A 21758-nucleotide genomic window follows, 5' to 3' on the forward strand; every position below is an offset into this window, starting at 1 on the left:
GAAGTAATATGTGTACGTTAAAAAGAATGAAGGAAAAGGTCATTATTTACTGATAATGTTGTTGTTAAGACACTAAGTCGTGTCCAACTCTTCTGAGATGCCATGGACTGTAGCCCACCAGCCTCCTCTATCCATGAGTTTTCCTAGGCAAGAATACTGGACTGGGTTGCCATTTCTTTCTCCAGGGGATCTTCCTGACCTAGGGATTGAACCCGTGGCTCCTGCATTAGCAAGCGGATCCTTTACCGTTAAGCCACCAGGGTTAATACTCAAAAGACTTAGCTGAAAAACTATTAGAATCAGCAGTAGAGTTTTGTAAGGTGGCCAATTACCAGGCCAACATCTAAAAAGTAATATTTTTCTTAATTACCAAAAGTAACAAAATATAACATTATTTTTAAATTCCACTTAATAGCAACAAAGTCTATATGATATTCATGAATGAAACTAACACAAATTATAAACAATCCATATGAATAAAAATATGAAATCTTGCTAAACAATGTGAAAGAATAAATAAGGGGAAAAAACATGTAACTTTATGTTAATTATGTCAATCCTGTGCAAATTAATCACAAATTCAGTAAAATCCTTTAGTTTATGACAAAGATGTTATTTCAAATTCAGTATTGTTAGGACAATCAGCTAGCCATCTGGAAAATATAGGAAGTAATATAGCTTGCATTTCTGGCATAATCACTCCATTACATAAGTAGTTAGCGTGGGCAAGATTCTGTTTACTTGTTTGAAGAACAGGACCAGTTAAGATTAAGGCAGTTTATAGATTTAAATTTCATGAATCTGTGGATTTATTACTATCAATTCTAGGATGCTATTAACTAACCACTCCAACTCAAAATGTTGTCTGCCATCTCTGAATATCTACAGAAATCACAATCTGTGGTATGAATTTTGTCACTGTGTCTTTTCTTTGTAGCTACAGGTATGCTCCCCGTACAATTGCCCTGAAACGTTCCCTCATATTCAAATAATATTTGGGGAAATAGGAAAATAAAAAGTCAGGAGGAAGGGGGTTAGGAAGGAGTGAGAGAAGAAAAATAATGAAATAGCTCAAGTAGATCAGCAGAAATATTTCTGCAGCCTAGGAAAGCTGACAACAGGTGCATTATTCTGAGTATATAAGTAGTTGCATTATTCCCTCTTTTCATAGGATTTTCTTTTGTGGCTCATTTGGTAAAGAATCCACCAGCAATGCAGGAGACCTAGGCTCGATTCTTGGGTTGGGAAGATCCCCTGGAGAAGGGAAAGGCTACCCACTCCAGTATTCTGGCCTGGAGAATTCCATGGACTGTATAGTCCACGGGGTAGCAAAGAGTCAGACACGACTGAGCGGCTTTCACTTTCACTTTCTTTTCTACGGGAAACAAGATACTGCTCTTCCAGAGTGCAGTACAGTATTTCATGGTCTTTTCTTCAGAGATATCAGTAGCTAGCTCACACACCCTCTTCTAAAAATGTTGCTCTTGACTCTGTGTTCTCCTCCAGCAGCAGTTTCCTGCTCCTCTTCTCAGTAAAATTTTGTTGAAAAAATTAGATTCGTGTGCTGTTTCCACCTCCTTGTCACCTGTTCTCACTTTAACCCTGTCCAGTTAGAATTTCTTTCTCTCTACCCCATTCAATTACTCTTACAGAGGTCACCAAAGACCTCACTGTTGCCAAACCTGATGGTCACTTCTTACTTGAGCTTAGCCCCATGATTATCTTCGTCCTTCTTCCTTTTCTCTTTTTGGTGTCCAAGACACTTCCTTCTTCATTTTTCCTTCTTCTTCACTAGCTGCTTTTCCCAGCAGCCTTGAGTGGTTCCTTATCATCTGTAGGGCTTCCCAGGTGATGCTAGTGGCAAAGAACCCACCTGCCAGTGTAGGAGTTGTAAGAGATGTGGGTTCAATCCCTGGGTCGGGAAGACGCCCTGGAGGAGGGCATGGCAACCCACTCCAGTATTCTTGCCTGGAGAATCTCATGGACAGAGGAGCCTGGTGGGCTACAGTCCACGGGGTCACAAAGAATTGGACATAACTGAAGTGACTCATCATGCACGCACACTATCATCTGTAGATCTCTAAATATAGGTGGTCCCCTCTGCATTTTCCAGAGAATCCCCACCTCCTCCCTTCTCTTTCTTACCTCTTCCTTTCATCTTCTCCTGTCTTCTCTTTCTGTACTCCCTCTAACTTCCTCATCCAAACTTTCTGTTTAAAAGCCAACAACACTGATGACTCCAAAAAAGGAACTCTAGATCTTTACCCCAAGACCTGTTTCTCCTCCTGCCTTATACTTCTCAGTAAATAACACCAAATCAACCCAAACACTTAACAAAGAAATGCTTTTCTCAATCAACAAATTAGTACATTCTATTGACTCCACCACCAAAACACAACTTAACAAAACAACAAAACAAAACATAACATGTATTTTTCTCCTTAATTGCAGCCCCTATTATTTTTCTTGCCTAACTCCTACACTTGCCTCCTAACTGGCTTCTTTGCTTTCATATAATCTCCCTACAATCCATCCTTCACACAGGAGCTAAAGGGATCCTTTAAAAATGAAAATCAAATCACATCACTTACCAGCTTTAAAACCCTCCAAAGATGTTCAAGTTCATTCATATTTATATAAAGATGTAAACATAAAAAATAAAATTAAGACTTATGTAAATGGAAGGAGAGGGTAAAACACATAAATGGATTTTTTTTTTTTAAGTTCAATCTTCCTTTTGCTTTTTTCCCTATTTTTTCCCACTCCTTCCTCTCCCTCTACATATATCCCCAAACTCTACCTCCGAGTAATTCATATCGACAAAATGGCATATATCCTTTCTTATTCTCCTCCTTGATTAATTAGCCTACATAGAAAAGAAAATCCATAGGAGTGTTTATCAGTATTTTACTGAAGAGGGTTTATATTATACACAATCTTCTGAAATTTGTTTGCTTTTCTAAGCAATATCTCACAGATATTCTCCAAGTCAATGTAAAGATTTAACCTTTTCTGTGACTGCATAATATTCATCAATATGGATGTAGCACAGTATATTCAATTTTCACCATATTTTTAGTTATTTACTTTGTTTTCAGGTTTTGACTAATATAACCAACATTGCAAAAATTGTCCTTCTATATACATCCTTATATTTATAAACATTTGATAGGTTTCTAGATTGAGAGTTCTTAATCAAATGAGAATTTTTAATTTTAAGAAACATTGCCAGATTGTTTTCTAAAAGATTGAAATAATTCACACTTCACTAGTTGTGTATTTGACTACTCTTCCTCTGCCAAACCCCCCACCCCACCCCAGCAACAGATACACAGTTTTCACTTTGTGCTAATTTGATAAGTATATGTTATTGTGAATTTAATTTGCATTTTCTCTAACTAGTGATGGGATTGAGAATCTTTTTCTCTACATGGTGACCATTTGGGCTTTCTCATGTGTGAATTTCCTGTTCACTTTCTTTGCCCAGTTTTTCTAATGTGTCGTTTGCTTATCCTTGTTAATCTGTAAATATCTCTGTAAATTATAGATGTTAAAACTTTCCTTACTATTCACATGCAAATATCTTCCCAAATGTACTTTTTACCATCTGACTATATATGTGGTCTTATGCTGACTTTATTTTAATTTTTTGAATTTTTGGTCTTGATTCAAATGGACTTCACAGCCCATGAAAAGAAGTGTATCCAATTTCCTTGGGAGTTTTCCCCCCCTACTTTTAAGTCTTTATTCACACAGAAATAATTTAGTACAAGGTGATGCTTAGTCACTTCAGCCGTGTCCAACTCTTTTCGACCCCATGGACTGCAGCCCACCAGGCTCCTCTGTCCATGGCATTCTCCAGACAAGAATACTGGAGTGGGTTGCCATTTCCCCTTCCAGAATTAGTACAATGTAGGAGCCCCAATTTTTTTTTTCAAGTATAGAGAGCCAGTTGAGTTGGCAGTACTTATTAAATAATTCACCCTATTCCTGTGATTTAAAATGCTATCCTTTCATAAGAAGAAGCACAACATTCTTCCTTCACCAAAGCAATCACTGGTGTTTCCACTGCTTCATTAAAAAAAGAAAAAATTCTACAGAATGAAGTATAAGAAAGAGGCAGGAGAGATTTATTTGCCAGGCTCTATCCCTAATCCTGGGTTTTCCCAATGGCTCAGTGGTAAAGAACCCACCTGCAATGCAGAAGATAAAGGAGACAGGTTCTATGCCTGGGTTGAAGATCCCCTGGAGGAGGGCATAGCAATACACTGCAATATTCTTGCCTGCAGAATCCCATGGACAGAGGAGACTGTAGGCTGTAGTCCATAGGGTTACAAAAAGCTGGACATGACTAAAGGGACTGAGCAGGCACACATACCTAATCCTACTTCTCTATAGGATTCTCCAGAACCCAACAAGATGGTCTTCTGGCACTTTTGTTTCAACTGGGATCTATGTCCTGAACCAAATCAAATTTCCTTCTACTTCACATTTTGCATGTATCTCTGGGTGTTTATTTATTTATTGCTCCAGATCTTTGCCTTTTGACCCTTTGGTATTTGATCTAACTTTGTCATCCCATATCTGATGCTTGATGCGTGTTTTCAAATTCTAAACTCTGGCTTTCCAGTACTCAACCCTTAGTTTTATTTAACAAGCCCTTATACAGCTTTTTTTTTTTTTTTAAGAACAGTGTCTGTCACTGTTTTAAGCATAATCATCATAACAATTCATAAGCTACATATAATTACTAGCCCATTCACAAAATGCTTGACGTATGAAATACTGCCAACACCCACAGTGAATCTCATACAAGTCTTAGGGCATCTAGTGTAATTGCTGGGGGACAGTCACCAGTCGCATAAGCATGGAGTGGCCACATGACTGACCTTAACTATTTAGTCTATAGGCCCTCCAGAGGTGAAACTGATATACCCTGACCAGGGCCCCAGGCAAACAAAAGCAAGCATCCCGCACAGATCACTGTGTTAACTTGAAGTCTGGTGTGGCCCAAAGCCTCAGATTTACAAGACACTTCTCAGGCAGGATAATCCAAGGTTCAAAGGTTATCTTTCAGTAACCGCTCAAGGGTCTCTCTTTTCCTTCGGCATGTACAAAGTTCCTATGCCAACTGAGTTTACTCTTTACTGCACAGATAGCTTCTAGAACTTACGCATCTCATAGGAAAATTAACACTGTTATATGAGGAAGAGGGTCAGGGCCCTAAAATGATGATGAATGCATCGTCAACATCAACACTAGAAGTACGTGGCAGAGGAGGATAAATTAGTCTTGGTATTATGGAATCAGAATCCAGTATGTAGAAAATTTTTCCAGTCATTAGACATGCAAAGTTTTTAAAGGTTTCAGTTCTTTCTTTTTTTTAGATGTAACTGATATTTAACACTTTCAACATTGTGTTGGTTCCAGGTACATAACATGATTCTATGTATATATATATTGTGAAATGATCACCGCAATAGGTCTGTTTAAGATCCATCAGTATTTATACATATTTCATTTACACATATTTCAGTAAATGGTCAAATGGAAGTTCCCTTGTACTTGGAACATATTTGATAAGGCTGTATATAAAATCATAAATATACCATTACATTTTTTCTCTTATAGTGGAAATCACACAAAATAAACTATATAAGAATTTCTGTGTTTTAGAACTCAAACCTGTGGTCTTTAAACAGTGAGTACACAGGTACAAACATGAAATAAATCTAGATCTTCCCTAATTTAAACTACATTTTTCCAAATAAAATTTTAATGTTAATTTGAAAAATAAATAAAATAAAATGCCATCCTTGTTGTATCCTAAGTCCCTATATAACCTGGGATCTATTTTTGGATTCTATATTGTGTGCCACATTAGTTGTATAGCATCTCTTTCTCATAGCTTCTTTTCAACAGTCTTTTATCCCTTTATTTACAAGTATGATTCTTTTTAACTAATAGATAACTAGGTTTTAATTTTGAATGCAATTTGATAGATTCTTTAATAACAAAGCTTTATTCTCATTAATTGTAGCAGGTAATATACCTGATTTCATTTTTTCAGTTGACTTTAAGTAAATAATGTATTGTTTTTTGTCTCTTTTCCTTATCCTTGCTGATTTTCATTCTTTTTCATTCTATGTTTTTCTTCTTGAAAATTTCAATGTACTTAGTTAATAGTTATCTTTCCTGAAACTCAGTTAGATGAATATTTGTCTATTATTAAAAAAATTACTAGCCCTAACAAGACATTATTTTCCTTACCTAAACCCTAATGCAAGAATAGGAGGCCTTTGACATACTTTCACGTTTCTTCTCTCTTCACATTCCTGTTTCCCACTGATAGGGCTTTGAAGCATTGCTTCCTCTCCTCTTCTGCCCTCCTTTCCTATTCCTAGTAAGTAGGTTTGCTGAGGTAGCACCACAACTGCTGAAGTATTGTCAGCCTGTTTCTTAAAGTACGCTGTCTCTGGTGCAAGCATTTCAATTTTAAATTCATTGTATTTCACACACACCCCTCAGGTTTCACTGCTGAATTTGTTCCCTCTCCTCTTCATCTCTCCCCCATAAAGACCCCAATTCTGGCTTAGATTTTACTTTCCTAGAACCCTTAGTCATATATTTTTCTCTATTGAGATATGTGAAAGCTATACTACTGGATTTTCAAGTATCCATAGATATCTTTCTTTTACTCTAAAGAGAGAGTATGTCCTCATTAGGAATAGGATTGTTGAATAGTCAGTTTTTTCTCTCAGGTATGAGGCTATTATTCCACCAGCTTCTATCTTCAAATGTTACAGATGAAATTGATTCTGTTTCTTCTATTAATATATTTTAACTGTCGCAATGACAAGGAAGAAAAGAGGAATGAGTTGTTTTCTTTCCTTTCCCTGGAATCAAAGAAAATAAAGAGAACAGTGAGCAGGCCAGAACATTCCTAGTTTTTTTATTTTTTATTTTTTTTACTTGAACTTCTCCTAACTTTGCAAGTCTGTAACTAAATTAGCTTTTCTGCCTCCTAACTTTGCAGGCGCTACACTTCACACCTATTTTCCTTTGACTCTGTGCTAAACACAGCCTATATCTGCTGTTTACCCTTACAACACCCTTCCTCTTGCAGTTACATATCAGAAAGTAGGCCACAGAGCCAGTGAACTGCCAGATTCAATTACAGGGTTACTGACACAAGCCTGTGACTGTTTTTGACAAGATCTTAACACATTTGTTCCTCATCACTGACTCCTGACTGTGAGCCTTCAACTAATATAAGCCCCTCGACTCCTCATGGATCGGGGCACAGTTGAGGCATGAGCTTACCGTATTCCCCTCTCGGCCAGCTGAGAATTAAAGCCCCTTTTCTATTTCCTACAAACCCTGTCTCCATATTTTTTTATCCAGCTTCAGTGGGCAAATAAGCCAAGATTTTGGCCAAGAACATAGCTTCAACATGGAAGTTGGTAGAAGTGTTTCTTTGTATCTAAAATTTGAAAATATTCCTCTGATATATCTAATCTGCCTGAAACTCAGTCTCTCTCTTTGAATATGCAGATTTTGATCTTTCTTTAATTCAGAACCTCTTTGTCCTACTATTTGTATTACTATAATTTTTTCTTTCTTCAAGATTCTATTATTCATATCCGCTTTTGGAATCATGATCTAAGTGTTTTGTTTTGTTTCTCTTTGTTTTCTTCTTTTTAAATTTTACTATTTTAAAGTAGAGTATATATTATTTTTGGCCTTATAGGCCACGTATTTGTATCTCAAGAATGACACTCACCTTTTAAAATTGACTTACCAAATATTTTAACTTGAAAAGTGTGCTTCTTAATACTATATTGTCTTTTTTTTACCTACCTGAATGTTGGCATGTGTGCTTTTTTTGTCATTGTTGTTTAGGTTGCTGTTTCCTCCAGAAGTTCTGTTTTGATGAGCACCTAATCTGTTATTTCCTTTCTCTGGCTTCTGGGTTTCCTTATGTGTGTTATCATTTTTCCTTGTTGGTGTATTCAGGCCACTGCCTTGTTGTTGGAGACAATCCTACAAGATAGAAGGTGAGATGTTCTTAAATCCCGTAGGCTGAAGTTGGGGCAGCAGGCCTCCTGCCTCACCAAGGGCCCAGGAGGAAGTCTTCCAGCTTCCCACTTTCTACCCAGTACTCTCCCAGCATCAGGAGCAAAAAAACTTCAGCCCCCTTCCCAGTTGCTTCTTGACCTCTGTTGGTCCATAGAAACACACTCTCACGGTCCAGTGTCAAAATTATCCCTGGATATTCACAAACCTCTGTCAGCCAAGATCTTCCCAGGGCCTGTTATGATTCTCTCCTTGCACAGGACTCTCAGATGATTCTCTAGGTTCTTCCCTGACTCATGGAAAACAAAGTTTCTCATCACCTTCCTGTTTGTAGGACTTCTATAAAACCCAATCCCACCTGCCCTCCCCCCATTTTCCCCGGAGTGGCAGACTGGAATAGAGAATTGAAGAAAAGTACAGGATAGTTTAGTTCCCATGTTGTCAGGATTCCTCCATTTATTATATTTAGGAATAACATCCAAATTTATTACCAAATCCAAATTTATCCCAATAGGCTCTCTGTAATGGCATTGCTATTTTCCAGGGCAACCTCAGCTTACACACTCTCCCTCAAATACTAATCTCATTTTTATCTGGGATTATATCACCTGCTGTTCACTCCATCTAGAATATTCTTCTCCCCTTGCTTATCAACTTTGCATCTTTCAAGTCTCAATCCAATCTCTTAAAAACTATCTTATTTTATCATTCAAATAGTAGCCCCTGAATCACTCCATTATGTTATTTTGCATTTTCAATATCACCTAACCCTATCTCAAGTCATCATATTTATATATTGATTTCTTTGTAAGCTTATTATCTCTCTCCTTCATTGAATCTCCTAGAAAGTATGGATCTATCTAATTAATTTGTACTTTTATTTCAATAGATATTATTGAATAAATGAATACTTCCAATTGCTTTGGAGCCAGAGAAAAAAGACATATTAAATCTCTGCAATTCCAATAATAAGTGATTGTTTTTGAAGGACTATCTTTGCCAAAATAAAAGCTATGGACAGTGCAAATTTTGTACTCTGTGAAGACCCTGTTGTAAATAATTATCCATTAGGTTAAATCCAGAACAGATGAGAAAATGACTCTTACATAAAATTTCTCTGAGAGATTTGAACCCACCAGTAGCACATAACTGAAAGATCAGGGAAAATGGTTTGCAGTCCAGATGTGAAGAAAGAGCTTCCAAAGTAAAAATAAATTAGAAACATTTCCTCCTTCTGGGAACACTTCTGTTTGGTGGCACTGATGTTCACAAGAAGTCTGAACATGGAAGATAAACTCTATCAGGTGAACCTTTGAATTTACTTCTCCAAAATAAGAGAAAAATATTCTTTCCTTTCATACTGTTAGGGAGGAAGCAAATATTTTTGCCTCACTGTCACACAATTTATTGATTTAAGAATATTCATGAATTAGTTGAGTCAGTATAAAGGTAATTCTTTTAAAAAATACATGTTTAACACACATTACATCTCTTTTTTAAATGAGATCCTGAGAAATTTGAACACTATGTATTTTTTATGATATTAAGTAATTGTTTAATTCCTAGGATGTGGGTAGTAGTAAAATTAAACTGATTTAGTCATTTATTTATTGATATTTGGTGAAGCTGACTAGTGGGTACATCAGGTTCATTTTTCTTTCTATACTTTCACATATATTTGAAGTTCTCCACAATGAAAATTTAAAAATAAGTTACTATTCATTTTACTTTTAACAGATAAATGAAACATTTCATGGGTCCAGACTGAGAAGACAGTATGTCAAATCCCAAGTTGTCCAAGTAAGGTATGTAAAACAGCCTGAAATGCACAAAAAATAAAGTTTTCCTTTGCCTTCCTATCTTATATTTAACAGACTATCTTTCTATAGTATATAATCAAAAGGTTAAATCTAGGTCTTCAAAACCACTAGCAGTTTCAAATGTAAAAAATATATTCAAAGTCTGCTGGAAAATTATTAAACCGGAACCAAGAGTTCCAACTCATGGAGAGTATCAGGTTAAATGGATTTGTTTTTCATTTGAAGGTACAAAGCCAAAGAGCAAATTTTAAATGAGGTGATTATTTCAATACAAGGAAGAACAGATAAGATAAGAGAACCAGGAACAGAATGTCTGACACAGGAGTAGCTAATATCTCAAAAATATACATCATCTGACCTGATATGACCTGGCTTCTCTCTGACTTCATCTCGTACCCTCATCCTCATATAACACTTGATATCCACGCAGATCTGCTGTTATTCCTCCAATAAACATGCCAAAATTGTTCCCATCACAGGGCTGTCAAAGCACAAATTACACCGGACAAAACTGAACAGACAGGGAAGACAATGTTCAAGTTTTTTGCAACAGAGAAGAGAAGCCAGAACTGTTTTAACTTCCCTGAAACAAAGCACCATAGGGTTTTTAAAGGCTGGGGTGAGAAAGAGACCTCAGGCCATCTGTGTTTGTGATTGGCTTTGCCCAAAGAAAAGTAAGCTTTTCACATATTCACAGGAAGAGAACTTGACCCAGTCTTGCAATTGTGCCTCCACCAATAAAGAAAAAAAAACAAAACTATAAATGATTCTCTCATCTTTACCTGTTACATTTCATTTCATTATTTGCTATTGGCTCTTCCTACAAGGTCCATAGTGCATTTATGAAACATAGATACATTTATGTTAGTAAATAATTGTCCCATAACATTCTGAGATTTTTCCAAAACACCTTCATATACATTATCTTATGTGGTGTTTACAATAACCCAGTAAATGAAATTATCATCACCATTAGAGAGATGGAGAAGGAAACAGCAACCCACTCCAGTATTCTTGCCTGGAAAATTCCATGGACAGCGGAGCCAGGCAGGCTACAGTCCATGGGATCACAAAGAGTCCGACACAACTGAACGACCAAGCATGTACACGTTATAGAGATGAACAATATGGAGTACAGTACTCCTTGCTATAATCAATGAACTGGCAAATGATAGATCTAGAATATAAAGTCATTCCCATGAGTCTAAATCACTCTTTCTTTACTGCTCACCATGCCAAAAAAGTACCATTTTCACTCCCTTTAAAGGAACTGGAAAACTGCCAGGAACTCTGCTAACCAAAGAATAGAATAACTCCACTAAAAACGAGAGACTCCATAATAAAGTATAATTTCTTTGTCTTTTTCTGTTTTGCAGCCGAGCCAAAGGAAAAGTGATAATACACACCGTGCTTAAGTTTAAATCTTATTATACAAATACTTCTGCAAAATTTCGAGATAAGATCGAAACCATTTTACATCAGAAGCTAAAGGGCGAAACTGGGTCTTTATGTATAGATTATTCTTCATTCAGATTTTCAGGTAAGTCTTTCTATTGTACCGGCCAGAATAATTTTCATCTTTTAATTTGAGTGTGGTTCTTTGTTGTGCAATTGAAAACAATACTGCTCTCTTTAATTATCATTTAATAGATAATGGTTATTACTTTTAACCACTGTTAAAGTAATTAAGGTTTATGTTACCAGTTTTTAATATAATATCATTCCTGTGTTCTTGAAATCAAACTTTACTTAACAATAGATTAAAAAAAAAAAAAACTATCATAGTCCCAAATTATCATGGTCCCAAATATGGGTCCCAAGTTTTCTTTGCATGGAGCCAAATATCAGGGTGCCAAATAGTACTGTTTCTTTACTATGTGAGCTCATGTTTTTAGCAGATGAGTTTCCAAATATATATTCTTGGTGGTGAATTTTCTATAAGCTAGAGACCTGCTTTATTTCTTTGTGGTTTTGTTTTTGAGATCATCAAAGGTTGGATAAGCTACATGAGAAGGAAGGCTCTATGACAGAGCATCTAATAGTACCCAAGGAGAGTCACATTGGGTCCCAAGTTTTCTTTGCAAAACAAGACAATCTTAAACTCGAACTCTTACGGCTTGTTCTGTGGGTCATGATTTCTCCATAAGTTCTTTTGGATGTCTCAAGAATCTAGACTCCCAAATTCCAGAAATTGAGTTTAAATCTCCTTAACAGCAAATTTATTCCTTGATAGGCCTTTAATGGACTTCATTTCTTTCACTCCTATATATAATCTAATTCTTATTCTTGGTCATGTGACAATATTGTGGAAGACAGCTTCTAAAAGACAGGGACACACATTCTCCATTCCCAGGATGATCAGTGTTTCTCTGGTCTTGATGAAAGTACAGCCAATGCCTGGCACATCTAAGCTAGGCTTTCAGTTCTCCACTACAACTAATATGATCAAGGGAAAAAAAGTATCCCTAGCCTACAGGAAGGACTAAATGTTTGTGGAAAAAAATCTACTCCAAGTGTTCATTTGTCTGGAATAGCAAAAGGATCAAAAAGCAAAACCTGAATATGCTTCTCCTGAATAAAAAGCTGTCATGTTGTTGAAATGTGACTCTCCTCAGGTTATATTAAATGCTCTGTTGTAGAGCCTTCCTTCTCATATAGCTTATCCAACCTCTGATGACCTCAAAAAAAAAAAAATCACAGAGAAATAAAGCAGTTCTCCAATTTATAGAGAATTCACCACCAAGGATATATTTTTGGAAAGTCATCTGCTAAAAGCATGAGCTCACGTAGTAAAGAAACAGCATTATATTCCTGGTATTCCTCCAGACTTTAAAAACATTACATAGGATCCCAGGAAAATGAACTTGCTGAAGGTATTTTCTAGGTTTATGGCTTTTCTCTGTAGTTTTATTTATTACAGTGCATCCTACAAGTTTCTGAAGAATAGTGAATGGTAAGGGCAATACACTTAAGTACATATGGTGCTTTGGTACTGTCTTAGCCTCCACCTGTTGCCTAGAAACTCCCTCTCTCTCCTCCATCACCTCTCATCAGAAGCTAGATGTCTCATGAAACTGACTGGGCGTTCACAGGTGCAGGATCAAACTCAGAAGCTAACTGGGCTAGGCCTCCAAAATCACAATGAAGTGACTTAACACAAAGCTCACATTCAAGACAGTTCTTACTTAAAGAGATTATGAATATTCACTGGTCACCACATAAATTGGTCTCTGGTTTAGGGATTTATGAAAGCTTATTTAGGTGCCAAGGTTGCTGTCATAGCATCTTACTGAATAACCTGACCTTATTGCTGCCTGCTTAGTTGGGTTGCTTAGCACCCACTAAGTATGTCAAGGTTGTGGATTTCATTTTCATACAAGCTGCTAACATAGAGGAAAAAGACATCACTGACCAGTGCTCTAAGCTACAATGAATTGCTGAATACAGCTTCCAGTGTTCCTATATTATTATGCTTAGAAGAGTACATGTAGAATAACAATATGCATAAACTCTGAATCATCTGGATTATATTTTAGGTGCATAAAAGTTTCATCAAAACAAAAGCCACATAGGATTTTTGAGCTTAATCCCCTTCCAGAACCCCAATTGAGAAAGGATGATGGCAAGTTTGGCACATATACACTCTAGCAAACATTGTTATCCCCAGATTTAAGATGTAAAGAATGCCTTAATTGCTAAGAACTGTGAGCATAACATGTAATTTAATTTCCCACTCACTCATGAATTCCAAGAAAATGACACTTGCAACTACTGTCCTAGGTACTAACAGTATTTATGTGTATTCTTCAGTGAGAGATCAACATTTTCTCCATCAATTATAAACTCACTAGATCAGAGGATTTTTCAAATTGACCAGTGAGCATAAAACCTAGAAAACAACATATAGTTTTCTGAAAAATCTCTCATGTGGGTTCAATGGTAAAAGACTTTAAGCATTCCCAAACCCCTAAATTTATATTCACTTATGCTTTATGCTTAAACAATATTACATTCTTTTAAAAATAGAGATGTTAACCTCAATAGTTATAATTAGTTAACACAATTTTTCTTTTATAATGTCCTTTATAAATTATAAGGTCATGGTTACATGATCTTGTTATTTCATAGCTTAAGAATCAAAATAGAGCATACATATGATATTTCAGTTCAGTTCGGTTCAGTTGGTCAGTCGCGTCCGACTCTTTGCGACCCCATGAATCGCAGCCAGGCCTCCCTGTCCATCACCAACTCCCGGAGTTTACTCAAACTCATGTCCATCGAGTCGGTGATGCCATCCAGCCATCTCATCCTCTGTCGTCCCCTTCTCCTCCTGCTCCCAATCCCTCCCAGCATCAGGGTCTTTTCCAATCAGTCAACTCTTCACATGAGGTGGCCAAAGTATTGGAGTTTCAGCTTCAGCATCAGTCCTTCCAATGAACACCCAGGACTGATCTCTTTTAGGATGGACTGGTTGGATCTCCTTGCAGTCCAAGGGACTCTCAAGAGTCTTCTCCAACACCACAGTTCAAAAGCATCAATTTTTCAGCGCTCAGCTTTCTTCACAGTCCAACTCTCACATCCATACATGACCACTGGAAAAACCATAGCCTTGACCAGACAGACCTTTGTTGGCAAAGCGATGTCTCTGCTTTTTAATATGCTATCTAGATTGGTCATAACTTTCCTTCCAAGGAGTAAGCGTCTTTGAATTTCATGGCTGCAGTCACCATCTGCAGTGATTTTGGAGCCCAAAAGAATAAAGTCTAACACTGTTTCCACCGTTTCCCCATCTATTTCCCATGAGGTGATGGGACCAGATGCCATGATCTTAATTTTCTGAATGTTGAGCTTTAAGCCAGCATTTTTCACTCTCCTCTTTCACTTTCATCAAGAGGCTTTTTAGTTCCTCTTCACTCTCTGCTGTAAGGGTGGTGTCATCTGCTTATCTGAGGTTATTGATATTTCTCCCGGCAATCTTGATTCCAGCTTGTGCTTCTTCCAGCCCAGTGTTTCTCATGATGTACTCTGCATATAAGTTAAACAAGCAGGGTGACAATATACAGCCTTGACATACTCCTTTTCCTATTTGGAACCAGTCTGTTGTTCCATGTCTAGTTCAAACTGCTGCTTCCCGACCTGCATATCGGTTTCTCAAGAGACTAGTCAGGTGGTCTGGTATTCCCATCTCTTTCAGAATTTTCCACAGTTTACTGAGATCCACACAGTCAAAGGCTTTGGCATAGTCAAGAAAGCAGAAATAGATATTTTTCTGGAACTCTCTTGCTTTTTTGATGATCCTTGGTAGTTGGCAATTTGACTTATATTCATGTAATTAAAATTTTAATGTAAAGAAAGAAAAAACAAGTAAAGCATTGCAAGTGATATATCACCCAGCAAGTCGACCTCACAATATGATGCACTTGACTATCACTGCCGTAAACTGTTAAGCCAAGAGCTAAGAAGAAAACATAATGCTAGATGTACCAACTATACAACTGCAAGGATGACCATATTGTGTTTCTCTCCTGGAAACTCTGGAAAGAAAAATCAAAGTCATTTTTTGTAAAAACAAAAAAATAGCCTCATAAGCTGAAGTGAGGTTTTTAATAAAATGCCTTATAAAGTTGAATGCTCATGACTTTTCGATGGGCATACTTAAGGGCGTACTTAATGGGCATACTTAAGGATATGACTGTAACTTGTTTTAAAAAGTAATTATTATTTCCTGCAGAAAAATGCTTTGTACATACTGCTATACTTAACCATCTACTGATTAAGCATGAAAAATATTTTAAGTGCTTATGCTAAATCATAATTGGTTAAAGTAAAAACTCAAATTATGTAGAACTAATATAAATTCATACACAAGGATGATCATCCTGACCCACTATTAAAGGTTTTACAAGAAGACTGAAACTCTGGTCTTGCACTCATTTGTGAGTAACTGGCTAATGCTTAGATATAAATCATGTTAGTAGAACACACCTTTTTCATGTGGCTTGATCCTGAGATGCTGCATAGGTTCATTTGTAACACATTTTAAGAAACTTTATCCAATAATTCTTAAATTCTAGAGGACATTTTTTCAAAGTATGCTGCCCCCCACAGTGTCCTTTTTCAACCAAGAACCCATCTTCAGCTCCACAAACATGTTTTATCTGCAAAGTATCTCTTAAAATAATCTCAGTAGTATAAGACCTTGACCACAGACAATTCTTTAAAATACGTCTTTCTAAATAAGCAAATTTCCTGAAGAATCTATATTTCATCTTTTTAACAAAACATAAAAATTCTCTTTAAAATTATATTTTTACAAAAATCTTTCTCAAACCTACCACCTCTTCTTTGACATTACTATGGACATCCACTAATTTAGAGTGGATATTGTAGTGCCCTCAGAGCATTTAGGGAATGAAGAGATATTAATGCCTTCACCAAATGAACCCCAATATTGCAGTTTTGAGCTCTCATATTTGTTTATTTTCATACTTCAATGTCAAGTCGAATTCTTGCTGTCACTTTTATTTTCTCTGTTCTTTCTCCTACCTTCTTCAAATTCATTTCAAATATCTTAAAATATTTTATAGTAATTTCTATATTAAAATTGGAAAAATGAAATAACCTTTCAGTAAAGGTGTGTTGAGCTTCCTTGTTCAGTTATATAAGCTTTAGTGAGCTGATATTTTTGATATATCTTTTTATATATCTTTGATATTTTGATATATCTTTTGATAGCTTTTGACTTCTCAGATATCCTTGTTTCCTGATTGTTGACTTTATTGCAGAAAATATGTTTCTAGGTTTACCAAGAGATATGGAGCACTATTCCTGTTGGCAATTCAAAATGTCTTTCAATAAAGCCAGGAACTTGTTTCAAATAATATTTAAGTTATTTTACAAATGCAAGTGTGAAATTTATATTATTGAATGATACAACTATTAGACATTGTCCATATATTTAAAAGAATTTAAAACTTATTAATAGTCATTTCATTAAAAGACTCACTATCAATAGGGCCCACAAGAGACACTGCCACAAAATTGTCCATGAACTAAGAATGATCTTCCAAATGAATCATCCTTATTTTCTAATCTTTAAAAAGGAAAAAACATAATTTACAACAGTTATTTTTGATGGTTAACACTAAGTTTAAATGATTAATGCTAAAACACTATATCTAGTGAGCCAATTCAGTTACTTGCCTGAACTACCTGTTAGATTAACTAGAATGACTGACACTCTAGACCAAAAGAGGCATCCTATTAGCTGACCAGACCCCACAGATTTTTCAGTGAAGTTCTAAATTCATCTTGCCAATTTAGATCCAGTATACCTGAGATGAATCCTGAATTTCTGCCCTATGCTATCTGCATCATATCTTTCCCTTGATACTCTTGTGACTGAATTCCCAATCTGCTTCTCTATTCTGTATTGTACAACAATTTCTGTTTTAGCAATTTGTAGTTTTTACATTTTCATTCTCAAGCTGAAGTTTCTCTTAGAACCTTAGCCATTTAGACTGGTGTCTTAGCTCTCGTCACCTACCCATAAAATTACTGGAATCTTGTACTCATGGCTTCCCAGGTGACACAGTAGTAGAAGAATCTGCCTGCTAATGCAGGAGACACAAAAGTCATGGGTTTGATCCCTAGGTTTGGAAGATCCCCTGGAGAAGGAAATGGCAACCCACTCCAGTATTTTTGCCTAGAAAGTTTCATGGACAGACCAACCTGGCAAGCTATGGTCCATGGGGTCACAAAGAGTCAGGCACTATTGAGCACACAGTCCTTGTACCCATGGCTTTTAACATGTGCAAACCAGAAACTACTGTCCTGACTAAAGCCTGGCATTATTCATCTGAGGTTATATGGTGGTAAATTTTGTGCCAACTTGGCTGTGCCATTCCACGTGCCCAGATATCTGTTTAAATGTTATTCCTGGCTTCTGTGAGGATGTTTTCAGAAGACATCAGCATTTGAATTGGTGGACTGACTCATTGCCCTCCCCAATATAGGTGAGCATAATCCAATCCATTGAGGGCCTAAACAGAGCAAATGGATAGAGGAAGAGTGAATTCTCTCTCTTTGAATGGCTGATTGAAATGGAGCATTGGTTTTCTCCTGCCCTCAAACTGACAGTGCATTTCTCAGGCCTTTGACTGGAATGACAGCACTCTCTTGGTCTCCAGCTAGCAAATGGCATATTGTGGGGTTTCTTAGCCTCCATAATTGCCTGTGAGCCCATTCCTCACAATATATTTGTTTCTCTAGAGAACTCTGACTAGTACAGACTGCCAGAGAGCACTGTAAGCTATCATCAAGCCCAAATAAACTCAGATTTATTATGGGCTTTTGGAAATCCCACTTGCCTTACATACTCCTAAGAGTCCAACTGTGCATATAGCTAGAACAACTCTCCAATCTCTTTTCAAGTCTGTCCTGGCTGCCTTTCATTTCCCAGGAACTTAAGCCTTTGAAGCCACAGAATTCCACATGCTTAGCTTGAGTGTGTTATAATATAGTATATATTAAAAGTGATTAGTTTTAGGTTAGAGTTTGTGCTTTGGTAGTTATAAAGGGTCCATTAAAATCCATTAAATCATGAAAGACATGTAGTCAAAGCTCTCTTTTCTAAATTTTTTATATGATAATATTGTGTGAGATGAACTAGTGGGGAGAGTCTTTAAGCAAAGAGATCAGTTAGGAAAGAGTTACAACTGTCCAAGTGTGAAGAATTAAAAACCTGAAATATAATAGTGAAAATAATATTAGAAATAATAAACATGTCAAGAGATTATATTTATAGAATTGACAGAACTTAAGACTGGATATGAGACATAACAGTGAAAAGAATGGAATACAACATCCAAGTTTTAAGTCTGAGTAATCAGTGAGATGATAACTTCATCGAGAACAGATGAAAAGGTAGGAGAAAAAAAGGTTTATAAATATTTAATAAAGGATACATAATGTTACCTTCTAAGAAGATGGAGTGGATACACTTTTCCATATTTCTCTCACTAAATACAGTTTAGACCCCTAAGTATTACAAATAAAACAGATATAAGAAGAGCCCAGACTGGCTAGTGACCTCAGGGCTCAACAATGTGGTGAGACTCCTGGGTTTGTTTTATATATCCTGAAATTGGAACTGAAGAGGCCAGCAGTCCCCAAACTTCCAAAGGTACAGGAGAAATCATCTTCACATATTAAAAGACTCAATTAGATAGCAACTGTCTCCAAATTGATATACAAGATCATAATTTTTAGGAAAAAATATGGGAGGAAATCTTTGGCATCTAGGGCTAGATAGAGTTCTTTAGACTTGACACCAAAAGCATGTTTCATAAGAAGAAAAACTAATGAGTTGGACTTCATCAATGTTCAAATTTTGCTCTGTGTAATATAACCTGTTAAGAGGAGGAAAAGACAAACTACACACTTGGAAAAAATATTTGCACCTACACATCAAATGACTAGAGTCTAGAATATAAAAAGAACTATCAAGACTCAGTGAGAAAATAAACAATCCATTTAGAAAATGGAGAAAAGACATGAAGATACATTTGGCCAAAAGGAATATACAGATGGCAAATAAAGACATGAACAGATGCTCAATATCGTTAGCAATTAAGGAAATGCAACTTAAAATTGCAATGAGATATTGCTACACACTTATGAGATGGCTAAATTTTTTAAAATAATGACAAAACCAAATTCTAGCAAGAATGAGGAGAAACTGAATCACTCATACAATGCCTGTGGGAATGTAAAATGGTACATTCACTCTGGAAAACTCTTTGGTACTTTCTCAAAAAAAAGCAAGCATGCAACTACCATATAACCCAGCAGTGGCACTCCTTGTCATTATCTCAGACAAATAGTGAGTTGTGTTCAAACAAAAATTTATGCATGAATATTTATAGGAGCTTTATTCCTAATAGCCAAAAACTGAAACAACCTAGGTATCCTTCAACAAGTAATGGTCAAATAAACTCAGGTACATCATGACATGGAATACTTCTCAAAAAAAAAAAAAGAAAGAAATTGAATACTTAAAGAAGCCAGTCCAAAAAGTTACATCCTGTATGTTTCTATTTATATGAATATATGACATCCTTGAAGCGACAAAATTACAGAAAGGGAAACAAATTAGTGTTTGCCAGGGACTAAGAAAGGAGTAGAGTGGGAGAAAACAGGTGTGGCTATAAAAGAGCAATGTGATGAATTCTTGTGGTGATGGAAATGTTCTGTAATTTAGCACCATCAATGTCAATATCCTGGCTATGATATTGTAGTATAGTTTTGAAGATGTTAACCTTTACAACATCTTTGCAAGATATCACCTTTGGTAGAAATTGGGTACCAGAGTACATAAGTGTAGTTTATTGCATCTGCATCTGAATGCACTATTATAACAAAATGATCATTTTTTTAATTGCACTGATGAGTTTGGCTCCTCTCTCTCATGTTCCTAGGTTCTGAGTTGCTGCATAACAAATATTATTTAAATGAGTCATATTATGAGTTTTGATTCATAAAAAGACATAAAAAGTCTTTTATGAATAAAAAGACATAAAAAGTCTTTTTATGAATAAAAAGACATTCATAAAAAGTCTTGATAAAAAAAGACATTTTTTTTAATGTCTTTGAAAAATTTGGACATCTTTTCAAACTAGCATAATGGATTACTCCTACTAAAACATAATAATATTTTATCTTCTGTTCCAGAAGCCTGAAACATTTTGACATTCATAAACACTTTATGTAAGATTGTGAAGGTACTAAAATTATGTGCAAAGCCAGTTTGATTTTTTCTTTTTTATTACTGATAAGTTGCATATGAGTCTTTAATTCCTGCATTAAATAGCTGAAAGTACCATATACCAAATGCCAGTTTTAATGTTTTCTTCCCCTCAAATTGATTTCTGTTTCTGATAAAATATGCATTGAAGAGCCTTTATTAAAGCTCATAATGTGAGATAAAATCAATCAGGGACAATATAAGGCATTAAAAATATTAAAAGCCCTTTTTTAAAAAAAAAGAAAAATCTTTCTCAAGTTTGTCAATTCAGGCCACAAAGAAACTTAAAAATTTCAGAAATTTCTCCAAAACCAATTTTTCTATTCTTGTAAAATAGAGTATCTTTATACTCTCTGCATTTTTTGTCCCCTATGTAGAATTTCCAAAGAAACACACGAGTCCTACATGTTCTGAGTAAGAAAAAAATAGTTGTGGTTTGTCTAGAATGACAGCTCACTTGTTCAACTTCAAAAACCATGTAATTGTCATGGATTTACTCACAAGTAATGCATAAAATAAGTCTATAAATTTTGTCATAGTTGTAATTGAATCTATTAATCACTGCCTGAACATTATTTCTCTGTATTTTTTTAATGTATACAGTTCCCAGAAGAATTTTTACTTTAGGAAAGATATATTTAAAACAAGAAACTTGAAATAAGTTTCAGAGAAAGAATTTAGTTTGTTCAGAATGAACAAGTGAATATTACCAGGTGATGGTTATTTTGAATCAAAAACTACTATATCCAAATTGGCAAGGCAATATGAAGCTAAGGAATTATTTGAGAAGAGGGAGATAAGAAGGAAAGCTTCATGGAGAAGCTACATCTTAAGATGAGTCTCAAAGAAATAAATGGGCATGAAATGAAAGAAATCCACAAAGTCATTCTCTGTGGGATGCAATATGAGAGCTATAGCATCAAAACGCGAACTCCACCAAGTGTGTAGGTATGTGGGAGAGCCAGACTAGAAACTCTCCAAACTGAAAATGCTCATCTTAAATATTAACTTCCTGTCCAAATTTATCCACTGAGTCCTACATCAACATAATTGTCTAA

General features: G+C 35.8%; 1 protein-coding gene across 1 annotated transcript in view; it reads left to right on the plus strand.

Annotated features, from left to right (window-relative positions):
* The window catches only part of LOC133058712 (transmembrane protease serine 11C-like), a 55992-nt gene that overhangs the window by 15294 nt on the left and 18940 nt on the right, over nucleotides 1-21758 (plus strand). Inside the window, exons 4-5 of the mRNA XM_061145583.1 lie at nucleotides 9814-9881; nucleotides 11273-11436. Coding sequence (XP_061001566.1) covers nucleotides 9814-9881; nucleotides 11273-11436 — 232 coding nt within the window. The remainder of the gene's footprint in view (nucleotides 1-9813; nucleotides 9882-11272; nucleotides 11437-21758) is intronic.

This window comes from Dama dama, chromosome 6 (genome assembly GCF_033118175.1).
Source record: "Dama dama isolate Ldn47 chromosome 6, ASM3311817v1, whole genome shotgun sequence".
Classification (NCBI taxonomy): Eukaryota; Metazoa; Chordata; class Mammalia; order Artiodactyla; family Cervidae; genus Dama; species Dama dama.